At 36.3% G+C, this 16,214-nt stretch overlaps 1 protein-coding gene across 3 annotated transcripts in view; it reads left to right on the top strand.

Moving 5' to 3' along the window:
* The window catches only part of LOC123551774 (transmembrane protein 135-like), a 146,677-nt gene that overhangs the window by 118,426 nt on the left and 12,037 nt on the right, over positions 1 to 16,214 (top strand). For all 3 annotated transcript variants that reach the window (XM_045340968.2, XM_045340966.2, XM_045340967.2), the window contains 2 exons: positions 6,071 to 6,112; positions 11,038 to 11,260. In XM_045340968.2, the coding sequence (XP_045196903.2) occupies positions 6,071 to 6,112; positions 11,038 to 11,260 (265 nt within the window). The remainder of the gene's footprint in view (positions 1 to 6,070; positions 6,113 to 11,037; positions 11,261 to 16,214) is intronic.

Raw genomic sequence — 16,214 nt, 5'->3', positions numbered from 1 at the left:
TAATTGCAATAAGGTTTGAAAGCAAACAGTATGGAACCTGACCAGACTGCGCAGATGCGCAGGCTGGTCTGGATCCATACTGGTCACAATTGCACTATGTTGGTTTTCTTATGGTGTGGCTCATTTGTTATACATCATGAAGCTTGCCTTCATTTAATATGCTATTATAAAAATGGAAAAAAATAGGAAATCAAATGTAAGGATTGAAATAATCTTTTAACGATTTTAATAACTTGAGCTGCGCCATGAGAAAACCAACATAGTGGGTTTGCGACCAGCATGGATCCAGACCAGCCTGCGCATCCGCGCAGTCTGGTCAGACTCCATGCTGTTCGCTTTTAAAGCCTACTGGAATTGGAGAAACTATTAGCGAACAGCATGGATCCTGACCAGACTGCGCGGATGCGCAGGCTGGTCTGGATCCATGCTGGTCGCAAACCCACTATGTTGATTTTCTCATGGCACGGCTCACTTGTGTAATTAATTTTCCTGTGCTGTTAAGATTAATCTGCAAGTTTTTTTGGAAAATAATGAGATATTAAAGAAATTAGTTGAATTGGAATAAAAGATTTTGGTAATGTTAGGCGAGAAGCCTGTTAACTGTCAATGCAGAGAAAATTTATGGTAGCGATTTACCATTAATATTAATAAAGTAATAATGGCTAATCCCATAATGCCGGAGATAAAATCAGAGAATCTGAGGCATTATGGGTAATGTTTCAATATTACTCTTATTCAAGTAGGCTGTTTTCATCCCTAAGTTTCATATTAACGTGGTATGACAGACCGTTTAAGTTCTACATATGGTGTGGAAGTCTCATAAATTAATATACACAATACAACACTTGCGTCATCTTTTCTTTTTTATGGGACCCAGACTCCAGCTCTGAAAATTTCAAATTTTTTATCATAACTACAAGAATAGCTGGTTGAATGCAATACTTTTTAAGTAATTCATTAAATAACTTTAACCACAGTATTGTGTTCAACTCTCGTATTGCAGGCATCTATGACAAGCCGTTTGCACAGCAATTACCAAAACCTATTATCTATGGTCTCAACTAAGAAGCCAGGTATTTACAAGAACCTTGGTTCTCAGCTCCTCAGATCATGAGCTTTTTTAAGGATCTAGGTTCTCTTTATTTAAAATCATGCATTTTAAGCTCACCTGAGTGCAAAGTACTTTTTGTGCTTGGGGTGAGCTGTTCTGGTCACCCACTAACTGTAGTTCGTCCATTGTCTGTCCATCTGTCAACACTTTTCTTCATATGAGATCAACTCTGAAACCATGAACCTGATGAAGAATTGGCTTGGATCTTCCTGGGAGATCTTCTTTTAAAATTATTCAAATGGTACCGCTTCGTTGCACATAGGAGTAGCTAGAGCTAAAAACATTTTTCAAATGAAATCTGCTAAGCTGCTAGTCCTATTTTGAAATAATTTTGTGCAAATGGTCCTTCTGTGATACTCTCTGATGTTTGTTCAAATGATTTTGATTCATCAAAAGACATGCTGCCAGGATGCATGGTCACTTTTCTCTATGTATATAGTGCTGCTAGGGGGCATGGTCACTTTTCCCAATATGTATAGAGTGGAAACTTTTAACAGAAACAACAGGCACAGTTATATCATAATTTCACACAAATGGTCCTTGTGTGAAACTCACCAAGATTGTTCAAATTATTCTGATTCCTCAAAAAAGCATGGCCGCCAGAGGATGTGGTCACTTTTACCTATATGTATATTCATTTTCAGTTATGAAATTATTTTACACAAATGTTCCTTTGGTGACCCATTAAGATTGTTCAGATTATTTCAATTCATCAAAAGCATGGCCGACAGGGAGCATGGCAACTTTTCCTTTTATGTATACATGTATATGCTCAGTGTGAGCTGTTGTGATTACTCTGTGTTTATAGTTGGTCGTCATGCATCGTCGTCATACATTGTTGTCATGCATCTTCTCATAACCTTAGGACGGCCAGCACATATTTATGCAACTTCGCCAGGTATATGTATGTTTTTGACAACACAGAAAATGACGTCACTCGACCTTCAGCTATTTCCGGAAGTAAATAAAATGAAAGTAGAAATGCTAAACTTGAAAACGAAAGCCGCATTTTGATTCGTAGATAGTCAGCGGTCATGCGCAGGGGTGACCCCGTCTAAATGTATACGCGTGGACATAATTAATTTTTAGCTCACCTGAGCAATGCTCAGGTGAGTTTTTCTGATCGCTCGATGTCCGGCGTCCGTCGTCCGTCGTCTGTCGTCTGTCGTCTGTCGTCCGTCGTCTGTCAACATTTAGCTTGTGTATGCGATAGAGGCTGTATTTTTCAATTAATCTTCATGAATATTGGTCAGAATGATAACCTTGATGAAATCTAGGCCGAGTTCGAAAATGGGTCATCTCGGGTCAAAAACTAGGTCACTAGGTCAAATCAAAGAAAAACCTTGTGTATGCGATAGAGGCTGTATTTTTCATTTAATCTTCATGAATATTGGTCAGAATGATAACTTTGATGAAATCTAGGCCGAGTTCGAAAATGGGTCATGTCGGGTCAAAAACTAGGTCACTAGGTCAAATCAAAGAAAAACCTTGTGTATGCGATAGAGGTGGTATTTTTCAATTAATCTTCATAAATGTTGGTCAGAATGATAACCTTGATGAAATCTAAGCCGAGTTCGAAAATGGGTCATCTCGGGTCAAAAACTAGGTCACTAGGTCAAATCAAAGAAAAACCTTGTGTATGCAATAGAGGCTGTATTTTTCAATTCTTCTTCATGAATATTGGTCAGAATGAAAACCTTGATGAAATCTAGGCCGAGTTCGAAAATGGGTCATCTCGGGTCAAAAACTAGGTCACTAGGTCAAATCAAAGAAAAACCTTGTGTATGCGATAGAGGTGGTATTTTTCAATTAATCTTCATGAATATTGGTCAGAATGATAACCTTGATGAAATCTAAGCCGAGTTCGAAAATGGGTCATCTCGGGTCAAAAACTAGGTCACTAGGTCAAATCAAAGAAAAACCTTGTGTATGCAATAGAGGCTGTATTTTTCAATTCTTCTTCATGAATATTGGTCAGAATGATAACCTTGATGAAATCTAGGCCGAGTTCGAAAATGGGTCATCTCTGGTCAAAAACTAGGTCACTAGGTCAAATCAAAGAAAAACCTTGTGTATGCGATAGAGGCTGTATTTTTCAATTGATCTTCATGAATTTTGGTCAGAATGATTGCCTTGATGAAATCTAGGCTGAGTTCGAAAATGGGTCATCTGGGGTCAAAAACTAGGTCACTAGGTCAAATCAAAGAAAAACCTTGTGTATGCGATAGAGGCTGTATTTTTCAATTGATCTTCATGAATTTTGGTCAGAATGATTGCCTTGATGAAATCTAGGCCGAGTTCGAAAATGGGTCATCTCTGGTCAAAAACTAGGTCACTAGGTCAAATCAAAGAAAAACCTTGTGTATGCGATAGAGGCGGTATTTTTCAATTGATCTTCATGAATTTTGGTCAGAATGATTGCCTTGATGAAATTTAGGCCGAGTTCGAAAATGGGTCATCTGGGTCAAAAACTAGGTCACTAGGTCATATCACGTAAAAACCTTGTGTATGCGATAGAGGCTGTATTTTTCAATTGATCTTCATGAATTTTGGTCAGAATGATTGCCTTGATGAAATTTAGACCAAGTTCGAAAATGGGTCATCTGGGTTCAAAAACTAGGTCACTAGGTCAAATCAAAGAAAAACCTTGTGTATGCAATAGAGGCTGTATTTTTCAACTGATCTTCATGAAATTTAGCCAGAATGATTACCTTGTTAAAATCTAGGCTGATTTCGAAAATGGGTCATCTGGGGTCAAAAACTAGGTCACTAGGTCAAATCGAAGAAAAACATTGTGTATGCAATAGAGGATGTATTTTTTCAATTGATCTTCATGAAATTTGGTCAGAGTGATTGCCTTGATGAAAACTAGGTCGGTTTTGAATATGGATTATCTGAGGTCAAAAGCTAGGTCACTAGGTCAAATTAAAGAAAAATCTTGTGTATGCGATAGAGACTGTTTTTTTCAGTTGATATTTATGAAATTTGGTCAGGTTGATTGCCTTAATGAAATCTAGGTCGAATTTGAATATGGGTCATCTGAGGTCAAAAACTAGTCACTTGGTCAAATCAAAGAAAAAACTTCTGTATGTGATAGAGGCTGTATTTTTCAGTTGATCTTCATGAATTTTGGTCAGAATGATTGCCTTGATAAAATCTAGGTCGAGTTTGAACATGGGTCATCTAGGGTCAAAAACTAGGTCATATCTAAGAAAATGGTTTTTTTATTGCAAGAGACCAATTTTTTGGTCGAATCTTAATGAAAATTGGTCAGAATATTTGTTTCCATGAAATCACTAGGTCAAACATGTTTTACACTGTTATGGAGTGTTTCTTAGGTGAGCGACCTAGGGCCATCTTGGCCCTCTTGTTTTTTTTTTTTTTTTTTTTTTTTTGCTGTTGGGGAGCCAATTTTCAGCACTTTATTAAGAATTGAAATTACCTTGGCTTTAGAACAGCATGTCAGCTTTTAATCTATGAAAAAGTATTTGAGCTCTGGATAAACACAAATCCCACAGGGGTCCGTAACGGACCAAGGGTACATTGATAATTTTGGAACTTCATCAAATCGCTCAAAATGTCAGTTTTGATGTTGTCTGAGGGTGTCAGTATATGCCTCAGATGTAAGATATAACCGTATTTGAGAGCTGCAGACCTAGACATTTCAAAAATATTTTCAAAATAAGTTTCCTGTAATAAATGTTGTTTCTATGGAAGGGTGAAAGGGCCATCAGACGCCAATACATTTTAGTACGTTAAGGCTGCGGAAAGGATATGATGTTGACATCAGTCTTGGTGACTTGGAGTTGATCCTTGTTAGTAATGTAGTTGTCTTTTGCTCTTTGACAAATTATATATTTTACTATCTACCATCTATTGTTGCAGTGTCAGGCACAAAACATGCTTCATAGCATACATCCTTTTGCATACACAAACCTATATTATAATGAAATACAAAAAAAAAACGTTGATGCATAATTATGATACTGTGACGTTGATACTATACCAGGGGAGAAATTGAGAGCCTGTGTTGTAAGAATTTATTCCAGATTTTTTTTTTTGGTCTTTCATTTTTTTGGGGACTCCGCTGAATACGCTTCATTGTTTTCAGCATTAACTTGCCTCCTAACTGTCAACACGGCATTATAAGATTAATGACAAAATGTTTCAGGTATCAAACTTGAAATAATTTTAAGTAGAAAATATTTCTAATTACCAAAAAAAGTACAAACTCACAGCAAGTTTAATCGTGAATAGTTACACGATACTTAGTTACCAAAGTGGTTTTTTATTTGGAGTTGAATGGATTATTAATTTACATTAAACATTAATTTCTTGGTGGCATTTGCTGTTAACATTGTGGTAACATGAATTTACTGTCATAAAACTGCTGGGGTAATTCTTCATTGTCACCTGTCAGGCAACAAGTAGCTCTTGTTTACAGTTAATGGGTGCATGTTTCAAGTGGTTTCTGATTAAACATTTTTTTTAGCAAGCTGGGGTTATTTGAATTTTCAGCTGATCTTTCAGTTGTTGAGTTTTGTAAACTAATGTCATACTGTATTAATATTTGGTGACAGGATTCAAAATATCAGGTGCATGCCCATTTATATATTTGGCAAAAAAGTCATGACTGCCAAGGGGCCTTTTTCTGTAATCATGGTTTCTGTAGCATGAAAGAAAAGCCAAAGAATTATGAACAAAGACTTGTTTTTAACCCTTAGCCTGCTAAATATCTAAAATGGACTGGTCCATCATTCAATTTGGGCAATACCATTTATCATTCGAAGGGGTTTTCACTGAAAATTTACTGACTGGATAGCTAACAGTGCAGACCATGATCAGACTGCACGGATGTGCAGGCTGATCTTGGTCTGCACTGGTCGCAAAGGCAGAATCACTTGCCGCCAGCAAGCTAAAGGTTAAAGACGACTGAAACTATTCTTTTTCTATTTTCAGGAAAACCAGTGGACTTCCAGATGGAACCTTGTCCATATTTAAGTGAGTCAAATTTAAGCATTTCTATGAGATCGAAGGGAGGCAACTGTCCATTTGATTGCTAGTCTTTTCCTTTGTCTGAAACATTTCATCAATCAGCTGTAGTTTTCTCGAATAATTTAAGGGATTCCATAAATGTTTGACATGATGAGAATGTGTGTCAACCATGAAGTCAAACTTTCTCTGATTATTCATACACCAACCTTCACTTGAACTCATCATGAGGTCTGGTAAAACATCTATTTAATGCACATTTTTCGATTGCTGGAACTACCAATAATGCGAACAAATTTTGCTTGTCTGTCATGTCGAGCAGACATAGTTTGACTGTATCTCAAGGTAAAGATCACAAAGTAAGGGTATTTAGGTTACGATTTTTGTTACAAGCAAAATCACAAGTTTTGGCAATATAAAGTTGTGCCTGTTACAATGGCCCCTTTCTACTATTTCCTAGTATTATTAGAAGACTAAATGCAAATTTTTTTTGGGACCTTTTCTTGCTGAGGTAAGATCTTTCTTGGGGAAGATGAACAGAAAATATTTTCTTATATTATGAGCTCACCTGATCATGAAGTGTGCTCATTGTGAGATTTAAGAATCGTTGGATGTCAGTCATTATATGTAACCACCATATATCTGTTTTCTGTTGTCAACAGTTTGTTTGAAGACAAACTCCTTGTAAGTCAAGCAGCCAATTTCAACCAAACTTCACATGTTCCTTGGGTGGTCCCGTTTCAGATTCATTCAAATTTGGGTCATACATGCAGATCTGAAGCCATGGCAGCCAAAATGAAAACTTTAAAAGTCTTCTCAGAAACTGCTGACCCTTTTGTGAAGTAATATCTCAGAATAATAGTGATAATTTCTTCTTCCTTTGGTGATCCTTTGCCAAATTCCTTTAAATCATTCTGTTTTGTTAAAAAACATGGGCAACAAGGGGTGGGGCAAGTTTTCCCATGATGACTTTGAACAGTGGGGCAAAAATGCTGGTTCCTAATATGGCAGTTCTTAGCTCAGTAGGGAGAGCTTTGGTCTACAGATCGCGGGGTCGCAAGTTTGATCCCGGGCAGTGAGTGTTTTCTCCATGACAATTTCATAAAAGACATTGTGCCTAAAATCATTCGTCCTCCACCTCTGATTCATGTGGGGAAGTTGGCAGTTACTTGCGGAGAACAGGTTTGTACTGGTACAGAATCCAGGAACACTGGTTAGGTTAACTGCCTGATGTTACATGACTGAAATACTGTTGAAAAACGGTGTTAAACCCAAAGCAAAACAAAAAAAACTTAACTTTGGACTGACTGTGTTTACTCATAAAATACGGATATTGTCCACAAGGTATAGCCAGTCATGTCAAGGTAAATAATATTCACTTGTCCTGGCCAGCCTATGACAGTATGTTTCTTACCTGCAAAACTTGTTTTGAAAGATGACATCTTGTGGAATTGGCACACTGCTCATTAGGTATTCATAGAAGCATAGAAAAGTTAAGTGCTTGAAAATAATTAGAAACATTCCTAAAGAAGTCTTTAAATGTTTGCTTGGTTATTCTGTATGAATCCTAGAGCTGAAAATATAACTACTCTCTAAACAACAACTTATTATGAATCTCTTGATGGATTGTATTGAAACTTGGTCTGTAGCAACATTATTAAGTCTTCTCCCAAATGTTTTTAAAATGGGAGCACTTCGCCTTGAGGGTGGCTTCGGCTAAGAATAAGAAACAACCTTTAAACAACTTATTATCATCATCATCACCAAACTTTGTGTCTAGCATTCTGCTCTGGTTCTCTCTCAGATTTCAGAGTTTTAAATTGTAAAATACATCTGTAAACAACTCCTAATGAACAACTGGATAGGTCTTCACCAACTTGGCCTGTAGCATCCTTGTAAGGTCCTCTATCAAATTTGTTTAAAAGCTTAGATCATCTAAGGTCTGTTTAAGGGGCTGCCACGGCAAAAATAGATTTAAAAAAAAAAAAAAAACAAACCTTAACTGAACTGCTAACTGGATGTTCACCAAACTTGCTCAGATGCAAGGTCTAAAGGTCATGGTCCTCCCCATGCGAGCGACTTAGGCCCATTTGGGCTTCTTGGTTTTGAGAAAACGTTTGACTTTCTCTGTAGGTAAAATTTTAAGACTTTTTTTTATTGTAGTTTTAACAACAAATTTTTATGATTTTTTTAATGGCGTAAACAACAAGTTTTATGATGACGTAAGAAGTCTGAAGAAATATTATCTGTAGAAACAAAGTATTTCTTTGTGCAAGAAAATAAAAACCAGACCAGTTTACTGTGACATTGATTGATAAATAACTGTAGCTGTGCATAGTTTTCAAAATTCCTCCACTGAAAAACTGCATGCAGGCTGCATCGTGCATTCAGCGTATTTTATTAACCGTGGCAAAAACAGGCCTATAGAAAACATTTGCAGAGAACACTAAACTCATCCTTCATGAACAAAAAAAGCCAATTAATTAAAATTTGCCAAAAATTAATTGTAGAAAATTTTGAAATTTATGTGGAAATACTAGACATGACATTGTTGTATGGTGTGGGTTTTTCATGCAAAAAATCAACCCATTGTAGACAGCAGATAAAGATAGTTTTCCAGTCTGTTCATCGTCTAATGCTTAGATTATTTTGTGTAAATTGTTTTATTAAAAAAGATGGATCTGTCTTTTAGTAGACATATTAACTGGTAGGTAATTGCCCATGGAACATTTAAATATACATATTTTTGTAGAGTTTATGGTTATATTCAACTGACATTTACATCCATTTACATCCATCAGTTGAAAGGTCCAAAATTACTTTATTTGTTTTGAAAACTTCTGTTTTACATACTTTTGAATGTTTGATATAAATTAACGAATTCTTGCATGAGTCTTCATTATATGAACTTGCGCACCTCCTATTTTTCGTTTGGCTCTGCCCCCAATTTCCAGAGTTATGGCCCCTGAAATAGTCAAAAATGCACATTTTCACCTTGCGACACGCCTCGCTTATAAAGTATTTCATTTGAGTTGATGAAAACTTGCATTCGTCTTTATCATGATATAAACTTGCACACCTCTTATTTTTCATCTAGCTCAGCCTCCTATTTCCAAAGTTACGGCCCCAGAAGCAGTCAAAAATCTAATGATGTGCCTTGCTCTGAGAAAGTATTTGTTGTAAATTGATGAAACCTTGCATGAATCTTTACCATAATGTGACCTTGCACACTTGGCATTCTTCTTGAGATTTTAATGCTAATTACACAGTTACAGCCCTTGAAATAGTCAAAATGGTAGATTTTTTTTGTTTGTGATGCTCATAGCTCAAAAAGTATATGGCCTAGAATAATGAATCCTTTATAAATAAAATGTTTGTTGAGGCTGTAACCCCCTAAAGACTGCAAACATTTTAATTATTGCCCCGTATTTGTGACAGATGTACCAGTGGGGGCACACCCTGTGTCCTACAGACACATTCTAGTTTTATATAGTACAAATTGTGATGACTTTCTCAAATACAATTTAGCCAGCTATATGCAGTGCTACTAATTACTCATATTTCTTCCTGATTTTCAACCATATTCACCTTTCGTATATCATAATGTTAATCTGTAAGCATCATGTACCCATTTGAGTCAGGTGAGTGATATAGGGTCATCATGGCTGGTTTGTATTATAGGTTGTTTTTTGATAGTATTTCAGATATGTATTCACATCAGTTCACCTGACCAGTATTCCTGACATTACTGGTGTTGAAACTGTTCTTTGCAAGTAGCCATGAATCATAAGCATTCAGACACATCAAGGAGGCCATATGCTTTGGCCCAGTTTTAGATATGCAACCTCTGGTTGGAAGTCTTGTGTTCTAGCTGTTTGCGAGCATTTGTTTGTTGCCAGTAAAAGATGTATGTTCAGATAGAAAAAAAGATAACATAAGTAAGTCAAGGCAAAATATACCTGTCTACCACTGGATTTGGTTTGGTGATTTTTAACTAAGCATTGCTGACTGCTGGTAGCATGTTCATCCTGTCAAAGAGAAGCCTGTTCATTTTTCTTCTACTTCATGTAGGTGTTTGATAATTGGAAATCTACTTCAGCTAGGTGCTTGGTAATTGACTTGAGCTCTTGTAGATGCTTGTTAATTATTTCTGACACTGCAGAAATCCCCTGCAGATTTTATCAATTAACTTGTCAGCTGGCAATGAAACTGTCAGAAGGTCTGAGAGTTCATGCAACCTTTTTAGAATATTCTTCTTTGGTTTGGTTAATTGTATTTTATGGCTTTCTGGACATTCAGTTCTCTTCAGAAATGTAGTTTTATGGCAGGTTTTTATGCAGTTTATGATTTGTGGCATAATGAAATATACCCATGGCAGCAGAAAAAAGGATATTCATTCCTGTAACATTAGGCTGTCTTAATCCCTTGGTGAGAAAAGGAGGTTTATTCCAGTAAACAGTCCTGGTATAACTAGGTCCATGATTTACATAGAAACAGTTCTGTACTTATGCAGTTCTGCCAAATTAGTGATCTTCATTTAAAAGTGGACAGATGAATAGATGAAATGGGCAACTTGTAGTTAAGAGGCTATAGCATGGAGTCTGAGGTTCTTTACAAGATTGCCCTGATTAGGTCAAAGATCAGTTGTCTTCCAGTGACCTCCACCTCTAATTATAGTTGAAGGTTGCACAGTTTGGAATCGAGTAAGTCTAGTTAGGTAAACTGAATTCCATGTATAACTAAAATACTGTTGACTTTAAACCCAAGAACAAACAACAAACAAGTCAGTAAAAAATACTTTGATATCTTTTTAACTGATTATCACAAATGAGAAGATTATAAATCAAATGAATTTTATGACAGGTGACTGTAAATCATTGTGATATCTGGCATGGTTGCCTATGTAAGATTGTTTTTTCCAATCTTTTTTTCAGAAAATTATTTGGTTCTGATGAAATGCCAGCAATTGAAGAAAACCTTCCAAGCGATCAAAATGATGAAGATACTGACATGAATAGGAATGATTCACTTCATAACCGTACCTCTGTGATAGCCAATCGGAAGTTGCCTTACCAACCAGTGGTCAGATGGCTGAAAATATGTCCCAAACATGCCTTATGCAAGCATAAATATGGTTGTGTGTATTATGTTTTAGAAGTAAGTTTCCTCTGTACAAATATTCAGTAAAACATAAATTCCAGAACAAGACATTCCCACAGATTAATTCCATGCAGTAGTGTATATATTCACTATGTCCATTACATAGATATGTATATTCATGTTATTAGTCCCCTACTGGTTGAAAACCAGTTTCGGGGACTATAGGAATGCTCTTTTCCATCCGTCTGTCATTCTTTCCTTCTGTCTGCAATTTCATGACTGGTCCATAACACTGTCATTCATTGAAGGATTTTAATATTACTTGGCACAAATGTTCAACATGATAAGATGACATGCCATGCGCAAAACCCGGATCCCTAGCTCAAAGGTCAAGGTCACAGTTGGAGGTCAAGGTCAACAGGTTGTTTTTTCCTGTCGGGTCCATAACTCTGCCATCCATGAAGGAATTTTAATATTACTTGGCACAAATGTACCCCATAATAGGACAACATGCCATGCATAACTTCCAGACCCCTAGCTCAAAGGTCAAGGTCACACTTGGCAGTCAAGTGTTAACATGGCATGAACAGGATCTGTTTGGTGTCTGGTCCAGAAATCTGTGGTCCATCAAGGGATTACAATATTTTTTGGCATTAATGTTCCTCATGATGAGACGACATGTCTTGCGCAAAACCCAGAGCCCTAGCTTAAAGGTTAAGATCACTCTTGGAGATCAAAGGTCAATAGGATCTTTTTCCTGTCCAGTCTAAGACTTTGTCATGAAAACAAGATTTAAATATCAGTTGGCACAAATATTTCCCTGGCATGCGCAAAACACGGACCCTTAGCTGAAAGGTCAAGGTCGCACTTGGAAGTCAAAGGCCAAAAGGGATTTTTTCTTGTCCAGTCTGTAACTCAACAATCCTTAAAGGGATTTTAATATTACTTGGCACAAATGTTCACCATCATTAGATGGAGTGTCATGCGCAACAAAAAGGTCCGTAGGTCTAAGGTCACTATTAGAGGCCAAAGGTCAGATACTAGAATGACTTTGTCTTTAGCATTTCTTCTTCATGCATATATGACCACTTTTCTATGGTACAAAATGCATGTTACATCCAATTTTTAGGTGTATTTCGACCTATCTCAACCTGGTAAAGAGTTTTGTTTGGACTTATATAGATTGTATATATAGTACAATATTGTTTATACGTCATTGACAGATATCAGTTCATTATGTTATACTGCAGTAGAGAAATTTAGATGCCTTCCAGTAGAGGACTTGCATGGCAATACTTCATTCACTTGTTTGACCAATGCATAATAAATTCTCTCCTCCAAAAGACAAATATATGATCATAGAGCAAATGTACCATGGTATTCATTAAAACCCTGGTAGCAATGTTACCCAGCTCAATTTCTGGACCCTTGAGTACTCGTACAAGACCGAATTTGCAGTATGACAAGATAATAATTCCTGGTTATGTATCTTTTCACCCTTATCTTGCTAAATTTCTATAATGAACTTGTCCATCTTTCAGTTTGGACAGTACCATTAACTTTTCAAAGGGGATGCATACCAAAAGAATACTGACTGAATGGCAAACAGTGTAGATCATGATCAGACTGCACAGGTGTGCAGGCTGATCTTGAGCTGCACTGGTCGCAAAGGCAGAATCAACCGTGTCCAGCATGATAATTGTTATTTGATTGTCTTTTTGTGTTTGTAAATATGAAATTGTGATTTAATTGTAGTACACATCCTTCCTTATATATCACAGTATCATCAATTTACTAGTGTCAGTCAGATTGTAGAATGCAAATATTTTTAGAAATTTGTAATTGTACTGAATTTTTTGGATATATTGGTACAGCCATAATGTGGACAATTTTTAATTTTTAAAAAAAAAAAAAAAAAAAAAGAAAGTACAGTAACTTATTTCAGCTTGTGCAATATTTGCCTTTTAGCAATTTAAGTAAAGTTTTATGTAGTCTGATTATACCCCCACCAAACATGTTTGAGGGGGGTATATAGGAGTCAGTTTTGTCGCGTCGCGTCCCGTCCCGTCCCGTCGCGTCCCGAAATCTATTATCTCATTTATTACCAAATGGATTTGATTCAAACTTAAAATACATGTTCCACCTAATCATCCACATCATTTGACACAAGGTGCATAACTCTTGACACCAAGTTTTCATGAATTATGTCCCCTTTTTCTTAGAATTTAAGGTTAATTTTGTTGTATTTTCACTATATCTCAATTATTACTTAGTGGATTTGATTCAAACTTAAAATAGATGTTCCACCTCACCACCCACATCATGTGACACAAGGTACATAACTCTGACACCAATTTTTTATGAATTATGCCCCTTTTTACTTAGAATTTAAGGTTGATTTTGATGTATTTTCACTATATCTCAGTTACTACTGAATGGATTTGATTCAAACTTAAAATAGATGTTCCACTTCATCACCCACATCATGTGCCCACATCATGTGACACAAGTTGCATAACTCTGACACCAAGTTTTCATGAATTATGTCCCCTTTTACTTAGAATTTAAGGTTAATTTTGTTGTATTTTCACTATATCTCAGTTATTACTAAATGGATTTGATTCAGACTTAAAATAGTTGTTCCACCTCATCACCCAGATCATGTGACATAAGGTGCTTAACTCTGACATAATTTTTTATGAATTATGTCCCCTTTTACATTAAATTTAGGTTGATTTTGATGTATTTTCACTCTATCTCAGTTATTACAAAATGAATTTGATGCAAACTTAAAATAGATGTTCCACCTCATCACCCACATCATGTGAGACAAGGTGCATAACTCTGACACCAATTTTTCATGAATTATGCCCCTTTTTACTTAGAATTTAAGGTTAATTTTGATGTATTTTCACTATATCTCAGTTACTACTGAATGGATTTGATTCAGACTTAAAATAGATGTTCCACCTCATCACCCACATCATGTGACACAAGGTGCATAACTGTGACACTATTTTTAGCTCACCTGTCACAAAGTGACAAGGTGAGCTTTTGTGATCGCGTGGCGTCCGTCGTCCGTCGTCCGTCCGTCCGTCCGTAAACTTTTGCTTGTGACCACTCTAGAGGTCACATTTTTCATGGGATCTTTATGAAAGTTGGTCAGAATGTTCATCTTGATGATATCTAGGTCAGGTTCAAAACTGGGTCAGGTGCGGTCAAAAACTAGGTCAGTAGATCTAAAAATAGAAAAACCTTGTGACCTCTCTAGAGGCCATATTTTTCATGAGATCTTCATGTAAATTGGTCAGAATGTTCACCTTGATGATATCTAGGTCAAGTTCGAAACTGGGTCACGTGGGGTCAAAAACTAGGTCAGTAGGTTTAAAAATAGAAAAACCTTGTGACCTCTCTAGAGGCCATATTTTTCATGAGATCTTCATGAATATTGGTCAGAATGTTCACCTTGATGATACCTAGGTCAAGTTCGAAACTGGGTCACGTGGGGTCAAAAACTAGGTCACTAGGTCTAAAAATAGAAAAACCTTGTGACCTCTCTAGAGACCATATTTTTCATGAGATCTTCATGAATATTGGTCAGAATGTTCAGCTTGATGATACCTAGGTCAAGTTCGAAACTGGGTCACGTGGGGTCAAAAACTAGGTCAGTAGGTCTAAAAATAGAAAAACCTTGTGACCTCTCTACATACATGTGATAAGTTCAGAATCCAAAAACTGGAGGTTTGCCATTTTTCAGCTGGAGTTGGGGTCTCAAAACTGGAGGTTTTTTATCGACATAAATTAAGCACGCGGACACAAAATTTAGAGACAAAATCCAACACTTTAGGCCACACAATAACGCATAAGTCTACACCAGAAGAAACAATCCTCATAACTCTTGATTTTTGACAGAGTTATGCCACATTTTAACTTACATTTCTTTGTTAAAGTTTTAAATAATGTCCAATATCTCGGTTACATTCAAATCTTTTGACTATTATGCCCCTTTTACTGGCAAAGCTTTAATTGCCCCTTTTTCTGGCATAGCTTTAATTCAGACTCAATCCCTGAGAAAAGTCGAGCATGCTGTCTTACAGAAGCTCCCTCTTGTTCTAACTTTAAACTTTCTTAACAGATTAAATTTGTAGAATCAAAGTCTCAATTTAGGTCTGAAATGGTGGTGAACATGCATTAACATTATTCTACTCGCGGACTGAAAAAACGAAGCTCTAAATTGGTCTGAACAAAACTCATAAATTAATTCCTTACCCCACCCACTTTCGTATAAAAATGCTGATCATTAATGATTTTGACATGAAAAACAGAAAACAGAAATGCATCAACATGTATTTACCTTTACCAAAATAATGTAGATTCATGTTATCAAATCAGTGAGTGCTTGTTTTCATTCATTTTTCAATGAAATAAGTCCGATTTTATTAGCAAATTAATTTGGTAAACATTGGAAGAAAATGGCGTAACTGCATAAGGGGAAATAACATTCATTTTCTAAAAATAGTAATGGGTTGGTTTTTCCAACAGTCATTTATGTGATTTTATTATCGAACAAAACTTTTCTTTGAATAATCAAAAAATCATTTCAGCTGGGAATTATTTCTTATGACTGGGAGTTTTTTGCTTCAAATCGGTAAAAATGGAGCCTAATTGGCATTGAGAATGGACCGATATTAGGCCCCGTGAGACAGGTGGAAAAGGCCCAGCTTGACTAATCCCTTATCAAAACAAACAAACAAACAATCATGTTATCAAAATTCACCTGTGAAAAACAACTCTTTTCTCCAGCTACATGTGTGTCAAACATGTATAATACACAACAGTCCTTGACACTTTGATTAACTGTGTAAACATGTTTGGCACTCCTCGGTAATTATCAACCCAGTCATAATCCCGATTTTTTTTTTTTTTTTTTTTTGATTTTTTTTGGAAAAGCGGGAGAATTATGGTTTTGGTCTGGAGACGGGAGGCAAGGTGAAAAAATCGGGATTTTGAC

This window comes from Mercenaria mercenaria, chromosome 4 (genome assembly GCF_021730395.1).
Source record: "Mercenaria mercenaria strain notata chromosome 4, MADL_Memer_1, whole genome shotgun sequence".
Lineage (NCBI taxonomy): Eukaryota > Metazoa > Mollusca > Bivalvia > Venerida > Veneridae > Mercenaria > Mercenaria mercenaria.
This window is presented reverse-complemented; position numbering and strand designations above follow the sequence as displayed.